This window comes from Lynx canadensis, chromosome X (genome assembly GCF_007474595.2).
Source record: "Lynx canadensis isolate LIC74 chromosome X, mLynCan4.pri.v2, whole genome shotgun sequence".
NCBI classification, from domain to species: domain Eukaryota; kingdom Metazoa; phylum Chordata; class Mammalia; order Carnivora; family Felidae; genus Lynx; species Lynx canadensis.
This window is the reverse complement of record NC_044321.2, coordinates 95,586,266-95,612,048: the sequence shown is the minus strand read 5'-3', so window position 1 is coordinate 95,612,048 and position 25,783 is coordinate 95,586,266. Positions and strand designations below refer to the sequence as shown.

The following is a 25,783-nucleotide window of genomic DNA, read 5'->3' as shown; positions in this document are numbered from 1 at the left end:
CTGGGCGAATTTGCCTGGGACAAATGCGTGTGTTTAGCTCTCGCCGTTTAGGCCCAAGGCCCAGCAGCCAAGCCAGGAAGGGATTTGCGTGACACTGTCGCTGGTGAGCACGCGGGCTCCAGAGCAAAAACACCCCCGGTGCTGATGACCGGCCTCAGTGCCACTCGCTGGTCTGACTCCCATGCGGCCCGCCAGACCAACCGCCGTGAACCTTCGAGGGCCACGGTGGGCCCGGATCCACGGCAGCCGCGTTCCCAAAGGGCAGAGCTCCGGCCTCCTTTGTGTCAAGGTTTCGTGGCTGAAGGCAGCAGGGCCTTTCCTAAGAAGCAGGGGGGGTGGGGGGAGCTGGTGAGAGGCGTGCGGTGAGAACCCGACCCAGGAGGCCGGGTGCTGGGATCCTTCACGGCCCGGAGCAGAAGGACAGGCGGCCAGGTGACGAGAAACTCCTTGTAGGCAAGATGCTTTCATGGGGGAGGCCGGGAGAGAAGGCGCCTCCTTGAAGTGGGAGCTTGAACTCCGTGGGCCAGGACTTGACCTCCTCCCCCAGTCAAGCCCCTGACCTAAGCCACAGATTCCGGCCCCGGGCTCTCCAGATTGGACTCGGGCAGTGCCGGCGACAGGTTCTCCCAAACGCCGGATGCTTTCGCTCTCCCTGGCGCAGGTGTGTGCGGCCCGGAGACGGAGGCAGAGGAGCGAGCGGGACGGTGGAGGACGAGCCCAGCCCAGCCCCTGGTTCCCCAGGAAGCAGATGGATGCGGCGGACCGGGAAGCCCCAAGTCCGCACCTTGCTGCCCCCACCCCACCTCTCCACGGGCCTCCCCTCACCTAGCCCTGCCTCCTCGGAGCCCCCAAGCCCTGGTTCCCGGCTCGGACACCAGCGTGCGGTCCAGTGACGTGCCTGTGTTCACCTGAGAGCACGCGGAGCCCGTGCCCACAGACGTGCCGCCACAGAAGCCCACGGGGCTCTTCCAGAACGCGCCGAGGGCGCCTTCTTGGCCGCCGGAAGGCCAGTCCGCAGTGAGTGGGTGTTGCATCCCCTTCCCTGGAGACCAAGGGGCAGAGCTTGTTGGACAGGCGTCGTCCTGTCCATCCGGGCGTCCCGAGGCTGCCTCACGGGACACAGCGCCAGCGGAGAGGGAGGTAGGCACCTCACTGGCCCTGCGTGTGGGAAGTGGGGGTGAATTTGTACCAAGGATATGGTGCTCCCGAGAGAGAGTTGCTCTGGAGACCCAGGTCTCTGTTAGCTTCTCCCCGAGTTGAGCACAGGGTGGGGACAGGCCTCCGGGGGGAGGTGGGTGACATCAGAGCAGAGGGAAGAGGCCAGAGCTCAAGTCGGGGGCCCGCTCCGAGGGAGTCCACACTGTGGGCCCCGAATTGGATTCTTGCCTCTGTCCCTGCAGTCATTTTCGTTCCCGCTCAGTCTCTGCCCTCCCCTCCGCTAATACCTTCACGCTCACCTCGTCACCCTCTGCCTCATTTATCCTCTTATCTGTGAAGCACGGCGGCAGGCACTGGGGGCGCGTGAAGGGGAGAAGACAAGGCCCCCACCCTCGGCGCGCTGACGGTCTAGTTGGGAAGATAAGGCAGGCCCACGCGAGAAGAGAACTAGCGGGGCGCCTGGGTGGCTCAGTCGGTTAAGCGTCCGACTTCGGATGGGGTCACGATCTCGCGGTCCGTGGGTTCGGGCCGCACGTCGGGCTTTCTGCTGTCAGCGCAGAGCCCGCTTCGTATCCTCTGTCCCCCTCTCTCTTCTCTGCCCTCACTTGCACTCTCTCTCCCTTAAAATAAATACATTTTTAAAAAGAGAGACAACTAGTAAGTCAAATGTGGCAGGGCACGTTGGGTTTGGGCAGGTTCTAAGCCAGTATGGCTGTATGACCTTCTTGCTCCGAGTCTAAAAGGCCACCAGACTGTCCCAGGAAGGGGCAGGAGGAGGTAGGAGGCCCAGGGCCTTTCCCCAGCTGAGGCCCATCCCCTAACATTAAAGGTCAGGGACCCTGAGCACTGTGCTGCCCAGTGACCTCTCAGAACGTTCCAGCCATCCTGAGCACACAGGTCTGCCACTGAGCGAGTGCCTCACTGAACAGTGCCTTGCTCAGAACAAAAGCACTGTGGCAGAGCGGTTTCTGGATCACTGGGCTTTTTTTTTTTAAGTTTATTTATTTATTTTGAGAAAGAGCATGAGCAGGGGGGAACAGAGAGAGGGAGAGAGAGAGAATCTCAAGCAGGCTCTGCACTGCCAGTGCAGAGCCCGATGTGGGGCTCGAACCCACGACCCTGAAATCATGACCTGAGCCGAAATCAAGAGTCGGACACTTAACTGACAGCCATCCAGGCACCCCTCGGATCGCTGGACTTTTTGATGGTGATGCCTTGATTCTCATCCACGGTCGTAAGTACGGTGGGCCGCTCTTACAGGCCCTGGATACAAATTCCAAGGTTGCTGTAGAGACCTGACCCACCCCGCCCCAAAGACAGTGCTCTTTAAAAAAATTTTTTTTTAATGTTTTATTTATTTTTGAGACAGAGACAGAGCATGAGCAGGGGAGGGGCAGAGAGAGCGAGACACAGAATCCGAAGCACAGAGCCCAACGCGGGGCTCGAACTCACGAACCGTGAGATCATGACCTGAGCCGAAGTCGTACGCTCAACCGACTGAGCCACCCAGGCGCCCCAAGACGGGGCTCTTACAGGTAAGAGAGGGCAGTGGGCTTCTAGGGGGCTACCCTGTTTTCGGGCCTTTAGAAACACAAGGTATTAGGCCCAGAAGGCAAAATCTTATCTTTCTGTCTTCTGGGACTGAAGAACATCTGCCAAGAAACAGGACAACAGAGGAAACAAAGTGTATCCCAACTAATAAAGCACGGAACAGTTACAGGGCCTTTTCTTCCCAGTTGCATGGGTTTACACAAGTAAGATCGGCTAGGCCCTTTTCTCAAGCCGTGCCCAGAAAAGAACAATTAGGGCTGTAATCACGAATGAAGATTTGTGGAAATCCCCAAAGCGGTGATTTGGCTCTTTGTTGCAAAAGGGCCTTTGCGGGTGGGGAAGCGTATTCCAGCCAACAGCATCGGACACCGAGGGTACACAGATATGCCAGGGAGACCCTTAGCAATCAGAGTGTGCAAACACAGCCCTGGATTTCTTCACAGAAATTTCCTTCTCTTGTCTTTGAGCAACAGTGCACCCAAAACGTGAAGGTTCTAAGAGCATGGTGAACCCCAGCGCAGTATGCCCGCGGGCTGTGCATGAGTTAGGGGGAGGAGAGGGGCGTTCCACAAGCACACACAGACCCCAGCCAAGAAGCTGAGAGCCAGACTCTGGGTATCTGACGTCCACATCGACATAACCTGGGAAGAAAAAGCTCTGTAACTGTTCCTTGTGTCCTGTGTCTCACAAAAGGAGAGTATAAAAATGTGTGTTCTCGGGTCACAGAAGTATCAGCACGAGGGGAAATCTTGGAAAAGCAAGTGGTGCTCAGCGCTCAGCCCCCACCCCCTACCTTCATCCAGAAGCTTCCTGTTGAGGATGGCCGGCTCCAATCCCAGCCACTCGTCACCTTCCCTTGGAAGGGAGCGAGTGGCAGCTGCTGAGAGGGGTAAGCCAGCACTTGGTTCTCACGGTGGCGGTGGCGTTAAGCCGGTTCTCCTCTCTGCTTTCAGAAAATACCTTCAGAGCGATCAGTGTCTTTGTTGAGCTTTGTAAGACCTGTTGTCTTTGCAGTGCTCTGGAAAGACCTTAGTTGCGATCCCTCATTCTAAGAGGGAACCCCCAGACCGCTCCCTGCACTTGGTTACACGCTGGGCCTCAGGGGCCCCCGACGCCACACTTGGGTGACTTTTGGGGACCTAGGGGTGGACTGGCCAGCCACTCGAGGGGTGCGTGCAGTGCCGGCAACGATCCCTTCCGCATGTGCGGGGCTGTGGGTGCAAACCATTTCACGGACACGACTTCGTGGCAGTCTCATATCCGCAGGGACGTGTGCGGGGCATATACTATCCTCACGTGAGAGATGGGAGACCTGAGGCTCAGAGCAGTGAAGTGACTTGCGTAAGGTCACACAGCCGACAGGCGGTGGGGCCGCCTGACACATCCCCGGCGCTGAGGCTCCACGGCACACGTCAGCCCTTCGGGAAAGGAGCCGTCCTGGGTCGGGCGTCCTGTGCATCCTAGAAGGTTTAGAAGCACTGCTGGCCTCGTTCCACTAGGTGTCAGCAGCGCCCCAGGAAAAGTAAACTTTCCGCGGCGGGGGCGGGGCTGAAGCACGGCTTTCTGTCCCTCGCTCTGCAGCGCGGCCAGGCCGGAATGGGCCCGTCACCATCTCACTCCTGCTTCCCGCCCTGCAGGGGCTCCCAGCTGCCCCAGGAAGCGAGTCTGACAGCCCGAAGGAGACAGACCAGGCCCCTCGGGTTCTGGGCGCTGCCGGCCTCTCCAGTCCCTCTTCCCTCCTCCTTCCCGCCCCACGCTCCGCTCCAGGGCACAACCGCTCATAGCTCTTTCCCACACGGCCGTGCCAGTCTGTGCGCCCACGCTCGTGCCCTTTCTCTGCGTGCCGTGCCCTCCCCCTCGCTTGCTTAGCTCGCAAATCCTACCCAACCTTCAAGACGTGCCTAGCAGCGTAGGCATCGCCCGGAAACTTACCCTAAGCCCGTGGCCTTTCCCTTCCCCCTCCTCAAGCCCCACCTCCGTGCTCCCGCACCTTCTGCAGCTTCAGTTCCGAGCACGCCTCACCCCATCCTGTCATCAACTGCGCTTCACGCTACTGGGAGCTCCTGAAGGGCGAGGCTGTGTCTTATTCGAGTCTGAGGCACAGTGCCTGGCAGGCAGCATTTACTCAGCGGTGTTTACAGACGCGAACCCCCGAGAACAGATGAAAGCACGCTGGGTTGGGAGTGAGAACACCAGGAGTCTGCTCCCACTTGCGCCCCAGCTAAGTGATTGCTTCCCACCCCTGAGCCTCTGTTTCCTCCTCTGAGGAACGGGAGTTTGGACGAAATGTCTAAGGGTCCTTAGAAATTGGGTTGCTGGGGCGCCTGGGTGGCTGTCGGCTAAGCGTCCTGAGCCCCGCATCCGGCTCTGCGCTGACAGCGCAAAGCCTGCTTGGGGTTCTCTCTCTGCCCCTCCCCTGCCCGCGCCTGCGCACGCGCTCTGTCTCAAAAAAAAAAAAACAAAAAACAAAACACATTTTAAAAAAAGAAAAAGGAATTGGACTGCTGATTCTAGAAGGTTTTCTCAAAAATGTTCCACTTAAAAATGCTTCCCAAAGGGCAGGATCATCCTCTTCCTCCCCTTCTGAACGTGTAGGACCTTTAACCTTTTTCAAAGTCTTTTCCTATCGACTGTTATTTGACCCTAGAAATAACTACAGCAGCCTGGCAGATGTAATTTCAAGCAAGAACCATTCTTCCAAACAAGTGACGTAAAGGTAAACTGTGTGTCAGCTGTTAACGCGCTTACCGACGTGTGTTTGTATGTATACGCACACAGAGAGACCCTTCAGGGTGGTGTGTCGATGGGGAGGGGCTGGGCAGGGCGTTGGAACAGGTCTTTTCACTGAATACCTTATATTGTTAGATGTTTGAGCTGTGTGACTACAGTATTTAAAAAATTAAAGATAGTGAATAAAACCAAATGAATGGCGTCATTTCCCGAGCATCATTTCAACCTGAAGAGCAGGTGGCTATGGACCAGGGGTGGGAGAGGGGTCAGTGCCCTGACCACCTGTCAGAGCTGCTGGAAGAAAACACTTCTGGCTAATTGCACCTGCAAAGAATCGAGGGAGACGCAGGCTACCGAACACGACTGTCATCTTCTACCTACGGTGTTTTCACCTGGTTCACTCCCTGGCCGCAGACTATAATGATGAAGTGAAATTTCATGGCAGGTTCCAGAAAAGAGGGAGGTGAAGGATTCAGACACTCATGCTGAACCTGACCGACTGATTTCTACCTGTCATTTTGTGGCCCTCCACTGAACAGCCCCGAATCCATCTAAGCAGATACCCTTAGTGGATGATCCCCACCTTGAGGCACAGTAGACAGAACAGACCTAAAAATCCAGAGACTTAGCGATGGATTTAGTAATGCTGTCAAGGTCTTCCACATCCCCATCCTTACTCCCTGCCTCTTCCGTCCCAGAGATGGTTTTCATGACAGTCAACAAAGTGAGGCCTGTGTGGTGCTAAATGCGGACTAGAGGTTGCATGAAGCATGTCATCGGGGCCGTGGCTTTCCTTGAACAGTTTCTCATCCCCGGGCAGCACAATAGAGAATAACGCTCGAAGCACGAACGCCGCCACCTGCTTCCTCCGTAAGCCCTGCCCGGCGGCAGGAGTTCAATGGAAAGCGCACAGTGCGACAGCGGGCCAGGTCACGTCAGACGTTAAGATGGAGAAGAGAACAGGTCCTGTGGCCGCCTTGGGGGTTGATCTACACACACATCTACACACACGGGACAGCACCATGTCTCTAGGGGTTACAGCTTTTCAGATTATCTGCTTACCTTTAGTGGTGAACGTGCAAGTGTTTATTTCAAGCAGTCAGTGTACTCATTTTAATAGAATGACGAGTCTTGCCGCTGCTCCCCACTAAGACAACAATCGGCACTTGAGTGAATCCTATGTGTCAGATGCAGAGTGAATGGAAGTTCAAGGTGCAAGCTCAGCTTTAAAAACATCCTACCTGGGGGCGCCTGGCCGGCTCTATAGGAAGAGCGTGCGACCCTTGATCTCAGGGTTCTGAGTTCAAGCCCCATGTCGGGTGTAGAGATCACTAAACACTTTAAACTTCATATAAAAGCATTCTACCTGGAACTTAACACAATAGGAATCACCCAGAAAAGGAACTAGAAAGGAACTATATTTTACTAGCAACCGCTGAAGGAATGAGGTCTTTGTTCATGTATTCCTATCTACTCCAATAGTAACAACTACCATTTATGACACATTAGGCACTGACAGGTGCTTGGTGTACATTACATCTATCATTTTAAGCCTCAGCTGCCTTCTACTTTTTTTTAAGAGGAAAGATCCTTTTTTTTTTAAGTTTATTTATTTTGAGAGAGAGAGAGACAGAGCGAGCAGGGGAGGGACAGAGAGAGAATCCCAAGCAGGCTCTGTGCTGTCAGCGCAGAGCCTGACATAGGGCTCAATCTCATGAACTGTGAGATCACGGACTGAGCCAGCCAACGCCCCTAGTTTTTTTGAAAGTGATAAAGCTACACTGGGTAGATTGCTTGAGATTGTTTAGTACTATTAAAAAAAAAAAAGTAAAGAAAGCCTTTAGTTTTGCTTTTTTGTTTTTATTATGTACTACATTGATAGACTGCATAACCTTCTAGAAAGGGCAGATGAGCATAACTGAGTTAATCTTCATCGGTCAGGAAAAGGCTTCTTTAATCAATATTTTCCAAACCCTGAAAAACAGTATAAAAAGGAAAATGTGAGAATTCTGTTCCCACCAAAGATGTGCATGTACTGGCATACATCAGAGATCTTGAAGGTTTGGTTCCGGACCACGTCAGTAAAGTCAGTCAAATAAATTTTTTGGTTGCCCAGTGCATATAAAAATTATGTTCACACTATACTGTGGTCTCAACTGTGCAATAGCATTAGGTCTAAAAAAACAGTGTACAAACCTTAGTTTTAAAGTACTTTAGTGCTAAAAAATGTTTTATTAAAAAGTACTTTAGTGCTAAAAAATGCAACCATCACCTGAATTTTCAGTGAGTCATAAGCACTGATCACAGATCACTGTAACAAATATATTCATAATGACAAGTTTGAAATATTTCGAAAATTACCAACATGTGATACAGAGACACGAACTGAGCAGATGCTGTTGGAAAAATAGCGCTGACGGACTTGCTCGATGCAGGGCCGCCCCAACCCTTCAATTTGTAAAAAAGCACAGTACTGTATCGATAAGTGCAATAAAAATGAGGTATGCCTGTACCCTTACTTCCAGTGTCCCCAAATGGCATTTTATTAAAGAAAGTACTTGCACATCCCTTATTTCTCTAACTGCAACAATAAAGTGAATTGAATGTTATAATCACTAAAGTAAAAAGAGTAAGCTATAAGGATGTCTAGTTTTCATTTTCTGACAGCAGCAAACATATCACTTTATATGAAAAGACCCCCCCCCCCCCCCCGCCCCAACCCACCCCATCAGAACTAAAGTCAAGCAACTATTTACCATCTGGATCCTTCAGAGAGTCAGAGGACAGTAAGGTAAAACCATTTAAAAAAAAATAATAACAGCCAACGTGAGGAAAATACTGTCAACCTCATTCTACTTTTTTACACATGGACAAATGGAGACTGCTTAAAAGTCTCTTGCTTAAGTCAGTAAGAAAGTGGCAGAGCCAGAATTCAAGGTCAGGGACCCCCACCTCCAGAACTCTTGCTCTGTAAGCAAGACACTGTTTATTCTAACTTAGCTCACAACCAAATACCTCAGAAACCATAGAGTAAAAGATTAATCAGCGATGACATTTCTTCCAAGTGTTAAAATAACACAGTCCAGGTATTTTGTTTACTATTGCGGGAAGAATCACCTTGCGAGAAATTAAAACTGCACGGCCCAGGGAGCCACCCTGTAGAAATTCTAATTAGGAATCTTCATTTTATCTCCTACGCCAACTGATTGTGATGGTTATTGGACCGTGCTTTGAGAAATACTGCTTTAGTTGAGTAGAGATCGATCGTCACGTTCATTACATTAGATTCTCAAATAGCACTCTACTGACAGGCAGATCACCTAGCTTGAGTCCTTAGAGTGTTATTTATAGTCACCGACCCTGTTTTCTCATCTATAAAATGAAACTAATATTAACCTGGGTTCACTGTGAAGAATAAATGAGCCAGGAGAGAATATTAAAAAGTAACTACAATTTTTTAAAAGAATAATGGGAGATGAACTCCTACAAGATGTAGGAATATACTATTAGGTTTATCAGATTAAAATGCTATTGCTTGGCCATTTTGTATCTACAAAAAACTGCAATTCCATAGGATTCAATCAAATTTAAAATTAGAGTAATTCTTTAACCTATGGCATTGGGTGCAGGAACTGGCAAACTAATGGAGTACGGAAGAGTGTATTTGTGAAACAGGACCATGTGTACGTGGAAATTTAGTTTATTAGAATGGTATTTCAAATTAAAAAATGGACTGTTCAGGGCACCTGGGTGGCTCAGTCAGTTAAGCGGCCAACTTCGGCTCAGGTCATGATCTCACAGGTTTGTGAGTTCGAGCCCGGTATCTGGCTCTGTGCTGACAGCTCAGAGCCTGGAGCCTGTTTTGGATTCTGTGTCTCCCTCTCTCTCTCTGCCCCTCCCCTGCTCATGCTCTATCTCTCTGTCTCTCAAAAATAAATGTTAAGAAAAAAAATGGACTGTTCTACAAATGGACAATTGTGACAACTGGCTATCCCTTGGAAAAAAGTACAGTTAAAATCTGATTTCACATTATACCCCCAAATGACCTGTAGATGGGTCAAAGCACCAAATGTAAATATATATATATATATATATATATATATATGTGTGTGTGTGTGTGTGTGTGTGTATATATATGTGTGTATATACACACACACACACACACACACACACATATATATATTTTGGAGGAATTTTTAAAATATATAAATAATCTTGGGTAGGAGAGCCATTTGTGAGCCAAAATCCAGAATGACAAAATACGATAAACTGAACACCAAAATTAAAACCTATCTGATGAAAGACATCATAAAGTGAAGAAGCCAGACTGGGGAAAATATCTACCACATATGCAACAGACAAAAGATTAATAGCCATTACATGTAAATAACATATATGTGTAGGTGCGTGTATAAAAAGAACAAGCAAAGGGCACAGGCAGACAATCCACAGAATAAAAGACACAAAGGAAATGAGCACTGTAAGACATTTGGCAAAACATTACTAGAACCCATCTCAACTGACACATGGCTAGTATCAGAGCTATCTTACCTTTGACACATAGTAACGATTAACTCCAGAGATGCGCCTGTCTCTTTGCATCAAACTCCACTGATACCGATAATAGGCAACCCTTTTTTCCTACAATTAAAAGAAAGTATTATTGCACAATGTTTATGAAAATGAATGACCCAAGAGAGGGCTATCGGAACTTATAAGTGACATTCTAGAAAAGGAATCATCACTGAAACAAAAACCAAATCGATACTAAGACCGGATCCTAAATAAAATCGGATCATTAAACTTCATAATTAAGATGGTAACCATGAGTTCTTACCCTTTATATTTTAACCAGCATCTGGTTTTTTTCCCCTTTCCTCCTTCCCCTCGCCCCGTCCCCACCCCCTGCTTTTTTTTTTTTTTTTTTTTTTTTTTTAGACACCTGACTAGTCGTTTCCTTTTGGGACCCTAATGAGAGGAAACAACAGCGGCAGATCACACGTGAAGAAAAGTCACAAAACCAGAAAGCAAACACATTTATACCCTGCACTCTAGAGATAACGTGAACGAGTAGAAGGAGAAGAAAATTACAACCCTGATGTGAAAAGCAGGATCTTGCGGTAAATACCTAGAGGCTTGGGGGGAAAGGTGGGGGATAAAAAAATGTCAAGGGAAAAACCTAACTACGGGTAGGGAGGTAAAAAACCGTGAAGCTACCAGGATGTGGATGCGAGAAATTTAAAAAACAAAAACAAAAAACCATCCAGCAAGAAAGATCAGCGATCCGAGGAAGTGGAGGCAAGACTAGACTGACGCTCAAGAGTTCGGACCTACCTTCTAATCTACCTTTCCAGCCCCCGAACCCACTCGGCCCTCTAGCCCACTCTTCGCACGACAACTAGCTGCTCCTTGCTAGAGGAGGATGTGGTTTCCGTCGGGTTTCGTTCCGCAAGCCTCCGCTTGCAGGCAACACTAAGAAAGGGGAGGGCCGCCCCCGGTGTTCCCCAGCCCAGAGAGGCTCCGCGCCCCAACGGCCTCCCGCCGCCCGTTTTGTAACGCCAGTCCACGGAGTCAGCCGTCGCGCCGGAGAGGCCGCCTTACCTTGCCCCCGTTACAGAACCTGTGGATGTGCGCAGTGGCTATGCCGGGGATGACCAAGCACACGGCCATGACGCCGAGGCCGGGCAGAATCTCGAACCACATCGCGCCGCTGCTGCCAGGACCGAGCCCCTCCTTCCCGGCCCCCGAAAGGTGACCCGGCCTCGGACCCTTCCCGGTAGGCTCCGCGGCAAGCTGCGAGCGGGGCGGGGCCGCACACGCCTCCGGAGGAAACGACGCAGGCCGACCGGGCTCAGCGGTGGCGCGCGCTCGCCCCCTCGCCCCCTAGCGCTCCCGCAGTCGGCTTTGGGCCGCCCGGTTGGCTCCGAGTGGCGGCCGGGCGCGCGACGTACGATGACGTGAAGAGGCCCCGCGCGGCCGAGCACGCCATAGCCGTTCCGGAGCTCGGGACTCTAAAATGGCAGGGCAACTTTCGCCGGGAAAGACCACGGACCAGGTGTGCACCTTCCTCTTCAAAAAGCCCGGTGCACGAAAAGGGGCTGCAGGCCGCAGAAAGCGCCCGGTCTGCGACAAGGAGTCCGGAGACAGCAGCGGCAGCAGCGACGAAGGCAACACAGTGGTTCGCCCGGAAAAGAAGCGGGCGATCCACAACCCGATGATACAGAAGACTCGTGGCAGTGGTAAACAGAAGGAGGCTTACGGCGACTTGAGCAGCGAGGAGGAGGCGACCGAGCCCGAGAGCCTTGGCGTGGTGTACAAGTCCACCCGCTCGGCCAAGCCCGTGGGACCAGAGGATATGGGCGCGACTGCGGTCTACGAGCTAGACACAGAGAAGGAGCGTGACGCGCAAGCCATCTTTGAGCGCAGCCAGAAGATCCAGGAGGAGCTGAGGGGCAAGGAAGATGACAAGATCTATCGGGGGATCAATAATTATCAGAAATACATGAAGCCCAAGGATACGTCTATGGGCAATGCTTCCTCCGGGATGGTGAGGAAGGGCCCCATCAGAGCTCCCGAGCATCTACGCGCCACCGTGCGCTGGGATTACCAGCCCGACATTTGCAAAGACTACAAGGAGACTGGCTTTTGCGGCTTCGGAGACAGCTGCAAGTTCCTCCATGACCGTTCAGATTACAAGCATGGGTGGCAGATCGAACGTGAGCTTGATGAGGGTCGCTATGGCGTCTATGAGGATGAAAACTATGAAGTGGGAAGCGATGATGAGGAAATACCATTCAAGTGTTTCATCTGTCGCCAGACCTTCCAGAATCCAGTTGTCACCAAGTGCAGGCATTATTTCTGTGAGAGCTGTGCGCTGCAGCATTTCCGCACCACCCCTCGCTGCTATGTCTGTGACCAGCAGACCAATGGCGTCTTCAATCCAGCGAAAGAATTGATTGCTAAATTGGAGAAGCACCGAGCTGCGGAAGTGGGTGGTGCTTCCGATTTCCCAGAAGACCCCGATGAGAGTCCAAACCCCATCACTTAGTTTTCCTATTATTCTCATACCTCAAAATAAATACTTTCGTTGTTTTGGAAAGCGTAATTCGCCGTGTCCTTCCTTTCTAGGGAAAGTGAGTGGAAGAGGCGGGTGGTGAAGTAGGTTCCTGGATGGATGGCTTGTAAAAGCCTCGAGGTAGGTACAATCTGGATTTTTGCCTGGTATAAATGCTGCCTGGGTGTAACATAACTTCTCAGAACCCTTTGGCATGAATTCCGGGGAGGGGAGAAGTTGGAAAGAAGAGCTAGAAGTTGCTAGAACTAATCAAAGCTGTGATGAAAGCAAGAACTGAACCTATCGTGTCACGTTTCTGTATCACTTAATAGGTTACAAAAGTACCTTCCATGCATTATCTCTGTTGGGAGCCTGTACTGCTTCAAAACCTGCCCCAGCCAAGGTGTGTGTTCGGGGGGTGGGGGGTGAGTGGGAGGATCGGGTGGGCGAGCTGCTAGCTAGCACCAGGGTGCGCGTCTGGGAAATGGTCCTTGCTCTCTTTAAAGCACCATAGGTGACCCTGCTTCCACGAACGATTGAAATGGCCTATGCTGTGCTGTCCAGTATGATAGCCGCTCGCTTCATGTGGCAGCTGAGGACCTGAAGTGTGGCAAGTTAGCCACTATACTGGACACTGCAGCGCTAGACCCAACTTGTAAACCAAGTTCGCAGGGCAGAAACCCAGCATTTTATAATCCATTGTCTGAAACCGTGTCCTCACAGACTGTAACGGAGCCGATCACGGTCATCTACGTACCTGTCTTCCCAACCAGTCTGTGAAGTGTTCAGTGACAAGCCCAGTGCTTGGCATGTAATAAACAATAAACCCAGAGACGCTTGAAAAGGGATATTGGGGCCAAAGCCTTGAATCCAGGCTGAGGAGCTTTGACCACATTCTGTAGGTAATGAGACAGCAGAGGTTTGGGGAGGGGAACACAATCAGACTTTTTTTTTCCCAATGTTTATTTATTTTTGAGAGGGAGAGAGGCAGAGCGCAAGTAGGGGAGGGGCAGAGAGAGAGGGAGACACGGAGCCCAGAGCAGGTTCCTTGCTCCGAGCTGCCAGCACAGAGCCCCGATGTGGGGCTTGAACTCATGAACTGCGAGATCGCGACCTGAGCCAAAGTCGGAACCTTAACCAGCTGAGCCACCCAGGTGCCCCCAGGCTTTTTGTTTTTCTTTTAATGTTACTGGGGCCACAGGCTGTTGGATAGATTGCAGGAAGATGGAAGACACGAGGCAGGGAGGCCAGTTAGACCAAATGATGAATACATTTTTACTGATTAGTATTTGTGCTGATCCCAGGAAAGAGATGCAATAATTAATTGTGGGTTAGAGTTTTTAAATTCACATTCATTAATCCATTTAAATATATTCTTTGAGGGGCACCTGGGTGGCTCAGCCAGTTGAGGGTCCGACTTCAGCTCAGGTCATGATCTCACGGTCCATGAGTTCGAGCCCCTCGTCAGGCTCAGAGCCTGGAGCCTGCTTCAGATTCTGTGTCTCCCTCTCTCTCTGCCCCTCCCCTGCTCATGCTCTGTCTCAAAAATAAATAAAAACATTAAAAATTTTTTTAATAAAATAGTAAAAAAATAAATATATTCTTTGAGCGGCAACTGTGTGTCAGGCACTATGTTTGGCATAGGGGATATTAGCAAACAAGATAGACACAGCCCCTGTCTTCACGGAGCTGGACATCAAACAGTGGCAGGTGTGATAAGCAGGAGGGAAAAAGTGCACTGGGTCGATCTCTCAGGATTAACCCAATCCCAGCCTCGGAGTTCAGAAGCATCGTTTTACTTTTTACAAAGTGATACGTTCTATAAGAGAATGGATAAAGTCCAGTGGGGATACGTAATAACCTATTGGGAGAGGGGTTTAAGAAAGTCTGGCCAGAGGAAACAGCACTCAAGGGATGAGACAAAGAAGCAGCCAAACAGGAAACAGGACGCTGTGGGGACACAGATGGAGAAATAGAAGCAAACACTGTCGGGGTGCCTGGGTGGCTCAGTCGTTTGGGCATCCGGCTTCGGCTCAGGTCATGATCTCACGGCCCATGGGTTCGAGCCCTGCATCGGGCTCTGTGCTGACAGCTCAGATCCTGGAGCCTGCTTTGGATTTTCTGTGTCACTCTCTCTCTGCCCCTCCCCCGCTCAAGCTCTGTCTCTGTCTCTCTCAAAAATAAATAAACATTATGGGGCGCCTGGGTGGCGCAGTCGGTTAAGCGTCCGACTTCAGCCAGGTCACGATCTCGCGGTCCAGGAGTTCGAGCCCCGCGTCGGGCTCTGGGCTGATGGCTCAGAGCCTGGAGCCTGTTTCCGATTCTGTGTCTCCCTCTCTCTCTGCCCCTCCCCCATTCATGCTCTGTCTCTCTCTGTCCCAAAAATAAATAAACGTTGAAAAAAAAATAAAAATAAAAATAAATAAATAAATAAATAAATAAATAAACATTAAAAAAAAACTAAAAAAAAAAAGCAAACACTGTCACGGAAGGCAAAGGAAGAGAGTGAAGTGTCGTGAAAGATACATGGTGATGAGGAGCAAAAGAATTATAAAAATGTTTCTTTCTTTTTTCTTTTTTTTTTTTTTTACCCTTCCTGAGAATTGATATTCAGGAAGTTAAGCTGATGGAAAGGGTCCAGGAGAAAAAGATGAAAGAGAAAGAATGCTGCCGAAGACTAAGCTCTAGAACTGACCAGGGATGAGATTGAAGGCACAGATCAAGTTAGTCTGAAACGCGAACCCTCTTGCACTGTTGCTGGGAATGCAAACTGGTGCGGCCACTCTGGAAAACAGTGTGGAGGGTCCTCAAAAAATTAAAAATAGATCTACCCTATGACCCAGCAATAGCACTGCTAGGAATTTACCCAAGGGATACAGGAGTGCTGATGCATAGGGGCACTTGTACCCCAATGTTTATAGCAGAACTCTCAACAATAGCCAAATCGTGGAAAGAGCCTAAATGTCCATCAACTGATGAATGGATAAAGAAATTGTGGTTTATATACACAATGGAGTACTACTTAGCAATGAGAAAGAATGAAATATGGCCTTTTGTAGCAACGTGGATGGAACTGGAGAGTGTGGTGCTAAGTGAAATAAGCCATACAGAGAAAGACAGATACCATATGGTTTCACTCTTACGTGGATCCTGAGAAACTTAACAGAAGACCATGGGGGAGGGGAAGGGGAAAAAAAGTTAGGGAGGGAGCCAAACCGTAAGAGACTCTTAAAAACTGAGAACAATCTGAGGGTTGATGGGGGGTGGGAGGGAGGGGAGGGTGGGTGCTGGGCATGGAGGAAGGCACCTGTTGGGATGAGCACTGCGTGTTGCATGGAAACCAAGTTGACAATAAATTATATTAAAAAAAAAGAAGTCTTTTTTTTATGTTTATTTTAAGAGAGAGGAAGACAGAGCATGTGAGTGGAGGACAGGCAAAGAGAGAGAGAGAGAGAGAGAGAGAGAGAGAGAGAGAGAGAGAATCCAAGCAGGTTTACCGCTGTCAGCACAGAGCCTGAAGCAACGTGGGGCTCCATCCTGCCAACCGTTGAGATTATGACCTGAGCAGAAATCAAGAGTTAGACGCTCAACTGAGTCACCCAGGCTCCCTAAGAAGTTGGTCTTAAAGTGCTGAGAGAAAGAATAGGAGAAAGACATTTGTCTACTACTCCACATATTGTTTAATACCTGCCTCTGAATCTTAAGAATATACAAGATACATGCAAATGAGCATTAATCTTAGGATCCACAACATCCAGCATTTTCTTAAAAGGGACCATAACCACAAAAGCACACGCATCAATAGTGTACTCAAAATATCTTTCATACTTACCAGTTTATGATTACATTTGAAAAGTCAGAGGGGCGCCTGGGTGGCGCAGTCGGTTAAGCGTCCGACTTCAGCCAGGTCACGATCTCGCGGTCCGTGAGTTCGAGCCCCGCGTCAGGCTCTGGGCTGATGGCTCAGAGCCTGGAGCCTGTTTCCGATTCTGTGTCTCCCTCTCTCTCTGCCCCTCCCCCGTTCATGCTGTGTCTCTCTCTGTCCCAAAAAAAAAAAAAAAAAAAAAAAAAAAACATTGAAAAGTCAGAACTAGTTTTTATCACCTTTAATTAAATGGTGCAACTTCATTTCATAGGTGGAAATTAAACATTTGTTCTTTCAAATATTTTTATTTATTTTTTATTATTTATTTTTTTTAATTTACATCCAAATTAGTCAGCATATAGTGCAACAATGATTTCATGAGTAGATTCCTTAGTGCCCCTTACCCATTTAGCCCATCCCCCCCTCCCACACCCCCTCCAGCAACCCTCAGTTTGTTCTCCATATTTAAGAGTCTCTTCTGTTTTGTCCCCCTGTTTTTATATTTTTGTTTCCCTTCCCTTATATTCATCTTTTTTGTCTCTTAAAGTCCTCATATGAGTGAACTCATATGATTGTTGTCTTTCTCTGACTAATTTCACTTTGCATAATACCTTCCAGTTCCATCTACGTAGTTGCAAACGGCAAAATTTCATTCTTTCTGATTGCTGAGTAATGCTCCATTGTATATTACATACCACATCTTCTTTATCCATTTATCCATCGATGGTCATTTGGGCTCTTTCCATACGTTGGCTATTGTTGATAGTGCTGCTATAAACATGGGGGTGCATGTGTCCCTTCGAAACAGCACACCTGTATCCCGTGGATAAATGCCTAGTAGTGCAATTGCTGGGTCATAGGGTAGTTCTGGTTTTAATTTTTTGAGGAAGCTCCATACTGTTTTCCGGAGTGGCTGCACTAGTTTGCATTCCCACCAGCAATGCAACAGCATCCCTCTTTCTCCGCATCCTCGCCAACACCTGTTGTTGCCTGAGTTGCTAATGTTAGCCATTCTGACGGGTGAGATGGTATCTCATTGTGGTTTTGATTTATATTTCCCTGATTCTGAGTAATGTGGAGCATGTTTTCATGTGTCGGTTGGCCATCTGGATGTCTTCTTTGGAGAAGTGTCTGTTCATGTCTTTTGTTCATTTCTTCACTGGATTCTTTATATTCTGGGTGTTGAGTTTGATAAATTCTTTATAGATTTTGGATACTAACCCTTTATCTGATATGTTGTTTGCAAATATCTTCTCCCATTAGGTCAGTTGCCTTTTAGTTTTGCTGATCGTATTTATTTTTTTTAACTTTTATTTATTTTTGAGGGAGAGACAGTGTGCATAGAGGGAGACAGAGAATCTGAAACAGGCTCCATGCTATCAGTGCAAAGCCCGATGTGGGGCTCGAACCCACGAACTGTGAGATCATGACCAGAGCCAAAGTAGGACACTCAATCGACTGAGCCACCCAGGTGCCCCACAAATAGTTTTTTAAAGTATGTAGTGGGGGGAGGGGAAAGCAAGCATGCGAGCAGAGATAAGATTGCTCTAAAGAAGCTAACCTAGTCTGAGAGGTCAGAGGAGGCTGCCCTAGGAAATGACCCTCAAACTGAGACCTAAAAGGGGAGCGGGAGAGAGTATCCCAGGCAGAGGGATAAGTACACACTGAAGACCTGAAGTGAGCGACTGGCTTGGGCTAAGAATACAAAGCAGTCCAGCACGGCTGCAGGAAAGAGGTAATCAGGGGCCAAAGAGCAGACACCTTGCGAGTCACCTTAAGGACTCTGGACTTTATCTGAATGGCAAAGGGATGCCATCAAAAGGTTTTAAAAAAGAAAGTGAAGGGGCACCTGGGTGGCTCAGTCAGCTGAGTGTCCGACTCTTGATTTCGGCTCAGGTCATGATCTAGCTCATGGTCGTGGGATCCAGCCTCCATGTCTGGCTCCGAGCTGAGCATGGAACCTGCTTGGGATTCTCTCTCCCTCTCTCTCTGCGCGTCCCCCACTTGTATGCATGTGCACGTGCTCTCTCAAAATAAATAAACATAAAAAAAAAGAAAGTGAGATGATCAGATTTGAATTTTTTTGAGAGAGAGCGTGAATGTGAGCAGGACAAAGTGAGAGATTTTTTTTTCACGTTTATTTTTGAGAGAGAAAGAGCGGAAATGGGGGAGGGCAGAGAGAAAGGGTGACAGAGGATCCCAAGGAGGCTCTGTGCTGACAGCAGAGAGCCTGATGTGGGGCTCGAACTCACGAACCGAACCGTGAGATCATTACCTGAGCTGAAGGCTTAACCAACTGAGCCACCCAGGCACCCCCCGATTTGAAGTTTTAAAAAGAGAATTCTGCAGTGTGGAGAATGGATTCAAGGAACCAGACAGGAGACACGGAGACCACTGGAGGTTGTGGACATGCATTTAATAAGTAGTTTTTGAGCATCCACTATATGCCAGGCATTGATTTAAGCAATAGAGACACAGCCATAACAAAAGTGCACAAGTCGGGGATGCGCCTCTTGATCTTGGGTTAGGAGTTCGAGCCCCACGTTGCGTGTAGAGAATACTTTGAAAAAAAAAAAAAGTGGCGCTCAGTCGGTTAAGCGTCTGACTCTTGATCTCGGCTCAGGTCATGATCTCACAGTTTATGAGATCGAGCCCCGTGTCCAGCTCTGCACTGGCAGTGCGGAGCCTGCTTGGGATTCTATCTCTCCCTCTCTCTGCCCCCCACCCCAACCGACTCTCTCTCAAAATAAATAAACTTAAAAAAAAAAAAAACTAAAAAAAAGAAAGATGCACATACAGAAAAGCACATAAAACACAACTTTGCAGAACAAGTAATTACACAGGAACACCCGCATAACCACGACCCTGGTCAAGGAATACAAAACGGAGAACACTCAAGGAGCCTCAGTGCACCCTCTTCAGATCACACCCCTCCACCCGTAGAGGTTACACAGAGGTAACCCCTGTGCTGGCTTTTACGGTAATCGGTCCTTTGCTTTTTTCCGTCGACCCAGCCTTCCTCTTTAGCTATTTCTCTCTCCTTCCCTCTCGCCAAACCAAGAAAAACCGCACACTCAATGTCCCTCCTTTCTCATCTCCCATTTATTCTTTCTTTGTAGCAGCTTTGGTGAGAGATAGCTCATATCTCAGTACGAATATATTCATAGTCACCATTTAAAAGTATATACTCCAGTGGCTTTTAGCATATTCACAAGGTTGTGCAACCATCCCCACTAATTCGAGAACATTTTTGTAACATACAGAATTGTTGGATCACTATGTTGTACACCTGAAACTAACTGAACACTGTACATTAATTCTACTAGAATTTTTTTAGGGGAACATGTTCAACACCCCAAAAAGAAACCCATAAACACTAGCGGTCGCTCTCCACTATTCCCCCTCGTGCCCCACACCTCACTGGCGACCACTCAACTTTCTGTCTCTATGCATTACCCCTTTCTGGACATTTCATATCCATGGACATACTACATTTTGTGTATTCATTCATCAGTTGATGGACATTTGGGCTCTTTCCACATTTTGGCTATTATGAATAATGACGCCATGAACATTCATTTTTGTGTGGACACAGGTTTCCATTTCTCTGGAGGAGATACCTAGGAGTGGAAATGCTAAGTCATGTGGTAATTTTGTTTAAACTTTTTTTTTTTAATTGAAGTGAAATTCACATAAAATTAACCAGTTTACAGTGAACAATCCAGGAGCACCTGGGTGGCTCAGTCGGTTAAGTGTCCGACTTCGGCTCAGGTCATGATCTCGTGGTTTGTGAGTTCAAGCCCCATGTCGGGCTCTGTACTGACAGCTCAGAGCCTGGAGCCTGCTTTGGATTCTGTGTCTCCCTCTCTCTCTGCCCCTCCCCCGCTCGCTCTCTCTCTCTCTCTCTCTCTCTCTCTCTCTCTCTTTCTCAAAAATGAATAAACATTAAATTTTTTTTTAACTTAATCTGAAATAATTAAGATGGGGGGCGCCTGGATGACTCCGTCAGTTAAGCATCCGACTCTTGATTTTGACTCAGGTCATGATCTCACAGTTTGTGGGTTCGAGCCCGACATCTAGCTCTGCACTGGTGATGAAGTTTTGGGGTGATTGGGGGGTTTGTGGGGTCCGGATCCAACGGCCAAGAAAGAATTCTTGAAGACGTCTTTGGTGTAAAAAGGTGATTTTGTTAAAGCACGGGGACAGGACCCATGGGCAGGCAGAGCGGCACCGTAAGTGTGTGTGTCGGGGGGGGGGGGGGGTGACTGGTTTATGGAGTGGGGGGAGAGGGAGTTTGCAAAGAGACTTTCACATGCTAAAGATTTACTGGAGGCCTAGCTACCATCAAGCTAAAGTTGTCTTTCCCTCCAGCAAAGCACTCAACGTTAAGACATTTGGGAGTTCCTGGACTTCAGGCTATGATGGGACTGCCTTTTTCTGGTAAATTGGTGGAGGCTCTTATCAGTTTAACCATTTGTTTTTGTCCTTTCCTGTTTGGGGGTAGCCTGGAGTGTCCAAGGAATATCACACATGTCCCACCTGGGGGTGGGGGTGGGGTGCTGTTAGCCTGCACTTTGTCCTCCGCTCGCCCGACGCTCCCTCGCGCCCTCATTATTGGTAGCACTAAGCACGGAGCCCACTTAGGATTCTTTCTCTCTCTCCCTCTCCGCCCCTCCCCTGCTCACTCGCTTGTGCTCTCTCTCAAAATAAATAAACATTAAAAAAATAATAAGAAATTAAGTTGGGAACACCAAAAGCAGAAGAGAGTGGATTGAAGAGCAAAACAGAATCCTAGGATGTGTGAGGTACTTTGCATAACAGTAATGGACGTAATGCCAGGTGAGGAGGGAGCACAAGGCAAGCTGATACCCCGCAAACCACCCCCCTCCCAGGTGGGATCTGTGTGATATTCCTCAGGCACTCCCGACTGCCCAAGAACAAAGGAAAGGACAGAAAACAAATGGTTAAACTGAGAGTCTCTGCCAGTTTACAATGATCTCATCAATAGCCCGATTTCCAGGAACTCCCACTATCTTAATAACGTTTTGCTAGAGGGAAAAACAACCTTAGCTTAACAATACCTAGGCCTCCAGTAATCTGTAAACCCTCTTTAGCACAGGAAAATCCCTTTAAGAAACTTTCTCTTGACTCTCCTTCCCCCAACTCCACAGTATATACACAGTCACTCCGCATAACCCCAGTGCAGCTCTTTCTGCCCACGGGTCCTGTCCCCGTGGTTTTATAAGATCACCTTTTTGCACTCAAGATGTCTTCAAGAATTCTTTCTTGGGGCGCCTGGGTGGCTCGGTCGGTTGAGCGTCCGAATTCGGCTTGGGTTGTGATCTCATTGCTTGTTGGGTTCGAGCCCCATGTCGGGCTCTGTGCTGACGGCTTGGAGCCTGCTTCGGATTCTGTCTCTCTCTCAAAAGTAAATAAAACATTTTTTAAAAATTATAAAAAAAAAAAGAATTCTTTCTTGGCCATCGGCTCCGAACCCCACCACTACCCCAAAACCTCACCAAGGATACCTCATGCCCAGAGGTGCTTGGGAGTAGGGTTTAAATTCCTCACATCCACAAAGTGTAGGGTCCCACAATATGAGAACCAAACAATAGTAACAATAAAAATGATAGTAAAACAGCTCTGAAACGGTGGGAATCATAGGGAAAAAGCAAAAGAAAACTGGTTACATGGGAGACAGAATGAGACATTCCAACATACATCTACGAGGGCTTCAAGGAGAGGATGGAAGACAGACAATATCTGAAGAGATAATGATTCAGACATTTTTAGAAATAAGTCTGCAAGCTAAAGGAGCAACCTCAAGTACTTAGCCAGATAAATACAAACAAATCCACACCCAGACAAGTTGTAATAAAACTGCAGAGCACAAAAAGCAAAGAGAAAATCTTAAAAAAAAAAAAAAAAAAAAAAAAGAGATATAGATTACCTGCTAAGTAACAACAGAAGAGTAACTATAGACTTTTCAAGAAAAAAAAAAGATGTCAGGGGTGCCTGGGTGGCTCAGTTCATTAATAGTCCCACTCCTGATTTCAGCTCAGGTCAGGATCTCAGGATTCCTGAGATCCAGCCCCACATCAGGCTCTACGCTGACAGCGGGGAGCCTGCTTGGGATTCTCTCTTTCCCTCTCTCCCTGCCCTCCCTTGTTCATGCCCTCTCTCTCTCAAAATAAATAAACATTTTTTTAAAACATGTCAGATAATAGGATAATAAAATGATAGAATAATATGTTCAGAGTGCTGAAGAAAAAAGTCAGTCAAGAATTCTATAATTAGGGCACCTTGGTGGCTCAGTCGGTTAAGCGACCAACTTCTGCTTAGGTCATGATCTCAAGGTTCGTGAGTTCAAGCCCTGCATCCGGTTCTGTGCTGACAGCTCGGAGCCTGGAGCCTGCTTCGGATTCTGTGTCTCCCTCTCTTTCTCTGCCCCTCCCCCATTCGTACTCTGTCTCTCTCATTCTCAAAAAATTAAGGAAGAAAAAAAGAATTCTATAATCAGGGGCCCCTGTGCAGCTCAGTCAGTTAAGCATCCAACACTTGATTTCGGCTCACGTCGTGATCTCGCGGTTCGTGGGTTCATGCCCTGCGTCAGGTTCTGCGTGTGGAGCTTGCTAGGGAGACCCTCTCTCTTTCTCTCTCAAAGATAAATAAATAAACCTTTAAAAAAATATTAAAAAAAAGAATTCTTATTCATTCAACAAACTCAGCAAGTGCAATGAATTTATTTTTTTAAAAAACTCGACACCTTCTCTGTGCCTGACATTTTTTTTATTTATTTTTTTTTTAATTTTTTTTTTCAACGTTTATTTATTTTTGGGACAGAGAGAGACAGAGCATGAACGGGGGAGGGGCAGAGAGAGAGGGAGACACAGAATCGGAAACAGGCTCCAGGCTCTGAGCCATCAGCCCAGAGCCCGACGCGGGGCTCGAACTCACGGACCGCGAGATCGTGACCTGGCTGAAGTCGGACGCTTAACCGACTGCGCCACCCAGGCGCCCCACTGACATTTTTTTTTAAATGATTGGGATACACAGCAAATGAAATAGACAGAAATCCATGTCTTCGTGGGGTGCCTGGGTGGCTCAGTCGGCTAAACGTCTGACTTCGGCTCAGGTCATGATTTCGCGGTCCGTGAGTTCGAGCCCCGCGTCGGGCTCTGTGCTGACCGCTCAGAGCCTGGAGCCTGTTTCGGATTCTGTGTCTCCGTCTTTGACCCTCCCCCGTTCATGCTCTGTCTCTCTCTCTCTCAAAAATAAATAAACGTTAAAAAAATTAAAAAAAAAAAAAGAAATCCATGTCTTCGTGGAATTGACATTCTAGTGGAGAGAGACAGGAAATAAGCAATAAATAAATAGGTGAATTATATAATAGGTAAAAACAGGTGAGGGAGGCGGCTGGCTGGCCCAGTCAGAAAAGCATGCGACTCCTGATCTTTGGGTTGTGTGTTCAAGTCCCACGATGGGCATAGAGATTATTAAAAAACAAACAACACAACAATAACAAACAAGGGAACTGAGATGGTCTGGGGCAGGAAGTGGGCTGAAAGTTATAAAAGGGTTGTCAGGGTCACCTCATCAAGGAGGTGACATTGGAGCAAAGATTTGAAGGAGGTAAGGTACTTGTTGGAAATGCATCCAGCTAAATTTTTATTTAGGAATGAGGGAAATAATAGCATTTTTAGGCATGTAAAGATTGTGGGTGTTTACTATTCACAGACACTCACTGACATAACTATTAAAATGAAGATTTTTTTTGCAAGAAGGAAACTGAACTCAAAAGGAGAAAAAGGCAAAAAGAAATGGTGAGCAAAAGCTTTGCAAAAAGCGAATGTGTACTAACTGTTAACATATAAAGGGGAGGTTAAAGAATGAAACCCAAATACCTTACAACCATAACATAGAAACGTGGATGGTGTGATGGGAAGGACTGGAGTTCAAGCACCGAAAACTCCATGTATTGTTTGGAAGAATGATGTAGTTACTTATTAACTCTAAACTTCTTAAAGCATGCATGTTGATATTTTAAATCAATACTAAAAGAGACAGTCAAAACAAAAACCTACACCTGAAGACTAAAAATACAACTCTAAATAGCCAATGAGTTCATGAGAAAATCTTCATGGAAATCATGAAAAAGTTAAACCTCAATGACAATAAAATACGTGTAAAAACATGTGACATGCATCTAAAATGGAATCACGAAGACAGTGCATAGTGTTTTTTTTAATGTTTTTTTTAAATATGCCAAATTAATGCATAAAGAGTTCCATTTTTATTTTATTGATTGATTGATTTTTAAGTAGGCTCCATGACCAACGTGGGGCTTGATCTCACGACCCTGAGATCAAGAGTCACATGTTCTACAGGCTGAGCCAGCCCGGTGTCCCATGAGTTCCATTTATGAAGCTAAAAAAAGAGGAGGACAAACCTAAAAGGACAGTGGGGGAAAAGTAATAGAGAAGAGCAGGAGTTAATAAAAACACACACAAAAATTGGAAATGATCAATAAAACCAAAAGCTGGTTCTTAGGAAGAAATTAATATAATAGGCATACCTCTATGAAGACTGACCTATTTAAAACGATGAAAGGTATACATAAATAATATTGAAAAAAAAAGATATAGCTATGGATTCAATTTAAAATTACAGCCACATAGAATAGGTTGGAAACATGGCAGAATAAACATGTTTTCATTTCCACAACATTCTGAAATCACACTAAAATGATAATAGATAATTGTATGGGGCACCTGGCTGGCTCAGTTGGTGGAGCATGTGACTCTTGGTTTTTTTGTTTTTTAACACAAATTCTATGGCAAAGGGAATCAAGGTGGATAATTACCTGACATTAACATAGGAAGAGTATTTTGGATTATTCAGGCCAGTATAATCACAGGGGTCTTCAAAGTGGAAGGGGGAGGCAGAAGAGAGAGTAAAAAAGAGGTAGATGAAGCAGAGACAGAGAGAGATGCTATGTTGCTGGCTCCGAAGATGGAGGAAGGGGCCATGAGCCCCCAGCAGCTTCAACACCCTGAAAATGGGGCACCTGGGTGGCTCAGTCGGTTAGGCATCTGACTCTTGATCTTGGCTCAGGTCCTGACCTCACCGTTTGTGAGATTGAGCCCTGCGTCGCGGCACGGAGCCTGCTTGGGATTCTCTCTCTCCCTCTCTCTCTCCCCCTCCCCCGCTTACTCTCACTCTCTCTCAAAATAAGTAAGTAAACTTAAAAGAAAACTCTGAAAATGACAAAAAAAAAAAAACTAGATTCTCTCCTAGAGCCTCCAGTAAGGAACTCACTCCTGCCTGTACTTCAATTTTAGTCCAGTGAGATCCGTGTTGGGTTTTTTTTTTTTTTTTAGTTTGTTTTGAGAGACAGAGAGAGAGAGAGAGCATGTGCGCACATG

General features: G+C 47.6%; 2 protein-coding genes across 2 annotated transcripts; one reads left to right on the top strand and one right to left on the bottom strand.

The window, feature by feature from the left end:
• Positions 1-7,278: 7,278 nt before the first annotated feature.
• On the bottom strand, positions 7,279-11,241 carry NDUFA1 (NADH:ubiquinone oxidoreductase subunit A1). Its single transcript, XM_030305700.1, has 3 exons — positions 11,041-11,241; positions 9,991-10,080; positions 7,279-7,413 (listed from the first exon to the last, which is right to left on the bottom strand). The coding sequence occupies exons 1-3, from the start codon at positions 11,140-11,142 to the stop codon at positions 7,393-7,395; spliced, it is 213 nt and encodes a 70-aa protein (XP_030161560.1). The 5' UTR covers positions 11,143-11,241; the 3' UTR covers positions 7,279-7,392.
• Positions 11,242-11,332: 91 nt separating this feature from the next.
• RNF113A (ring finger protein 113A) lies at positions 11,333-12,544 on the top strand. The gene has a single exon (XM_030305697.1). The coding sequence runs from the start codon at positions 11,456-11,458 to the stop codon at positions 12,485-12,487; it is 1,032 nt and encodes a 343-aa protein (XP_030161557.1). The 5' UTR covers positions 11,333-11,455; the 3' UTR covers positions 12,488-12,544.
• Positions 12,545-25,783: the final 13,239 nt, after the last annotated feature.

Bases quoted from the DNA above. Each gene is read 5' to 3' on its own strand.
- NDUFA1 (XM_030305700.1), bottom strand. From the start codon at position 11,142: ATGTGGTTCGAGATTCTGCCCGGCCTCGGCGTCATGGCCGTGTGCTTG. The intron at 10,081-11,040 runs GTAAGGCGGCCT...TTTTAATTGTAG, and splicing joins GGTTCTGTAACGGGGGCAAG to GAAAAAAGGGTTGCCTATTA. The intron at 7,414-9,990 runs GTAAGATAGCTC...ACTGTTTTTCAG, and splicing joins ATCGTTACTATGTGTCAAAG to GGTTTGGAAAATATTGATTA.
- RNF113A (XM_030305697.1), top strand. From the start codon at position 11,456: ATGGCAGGGCAACTTTCGCCGGGAAAGACCACGGACCAGGTGTGCACC.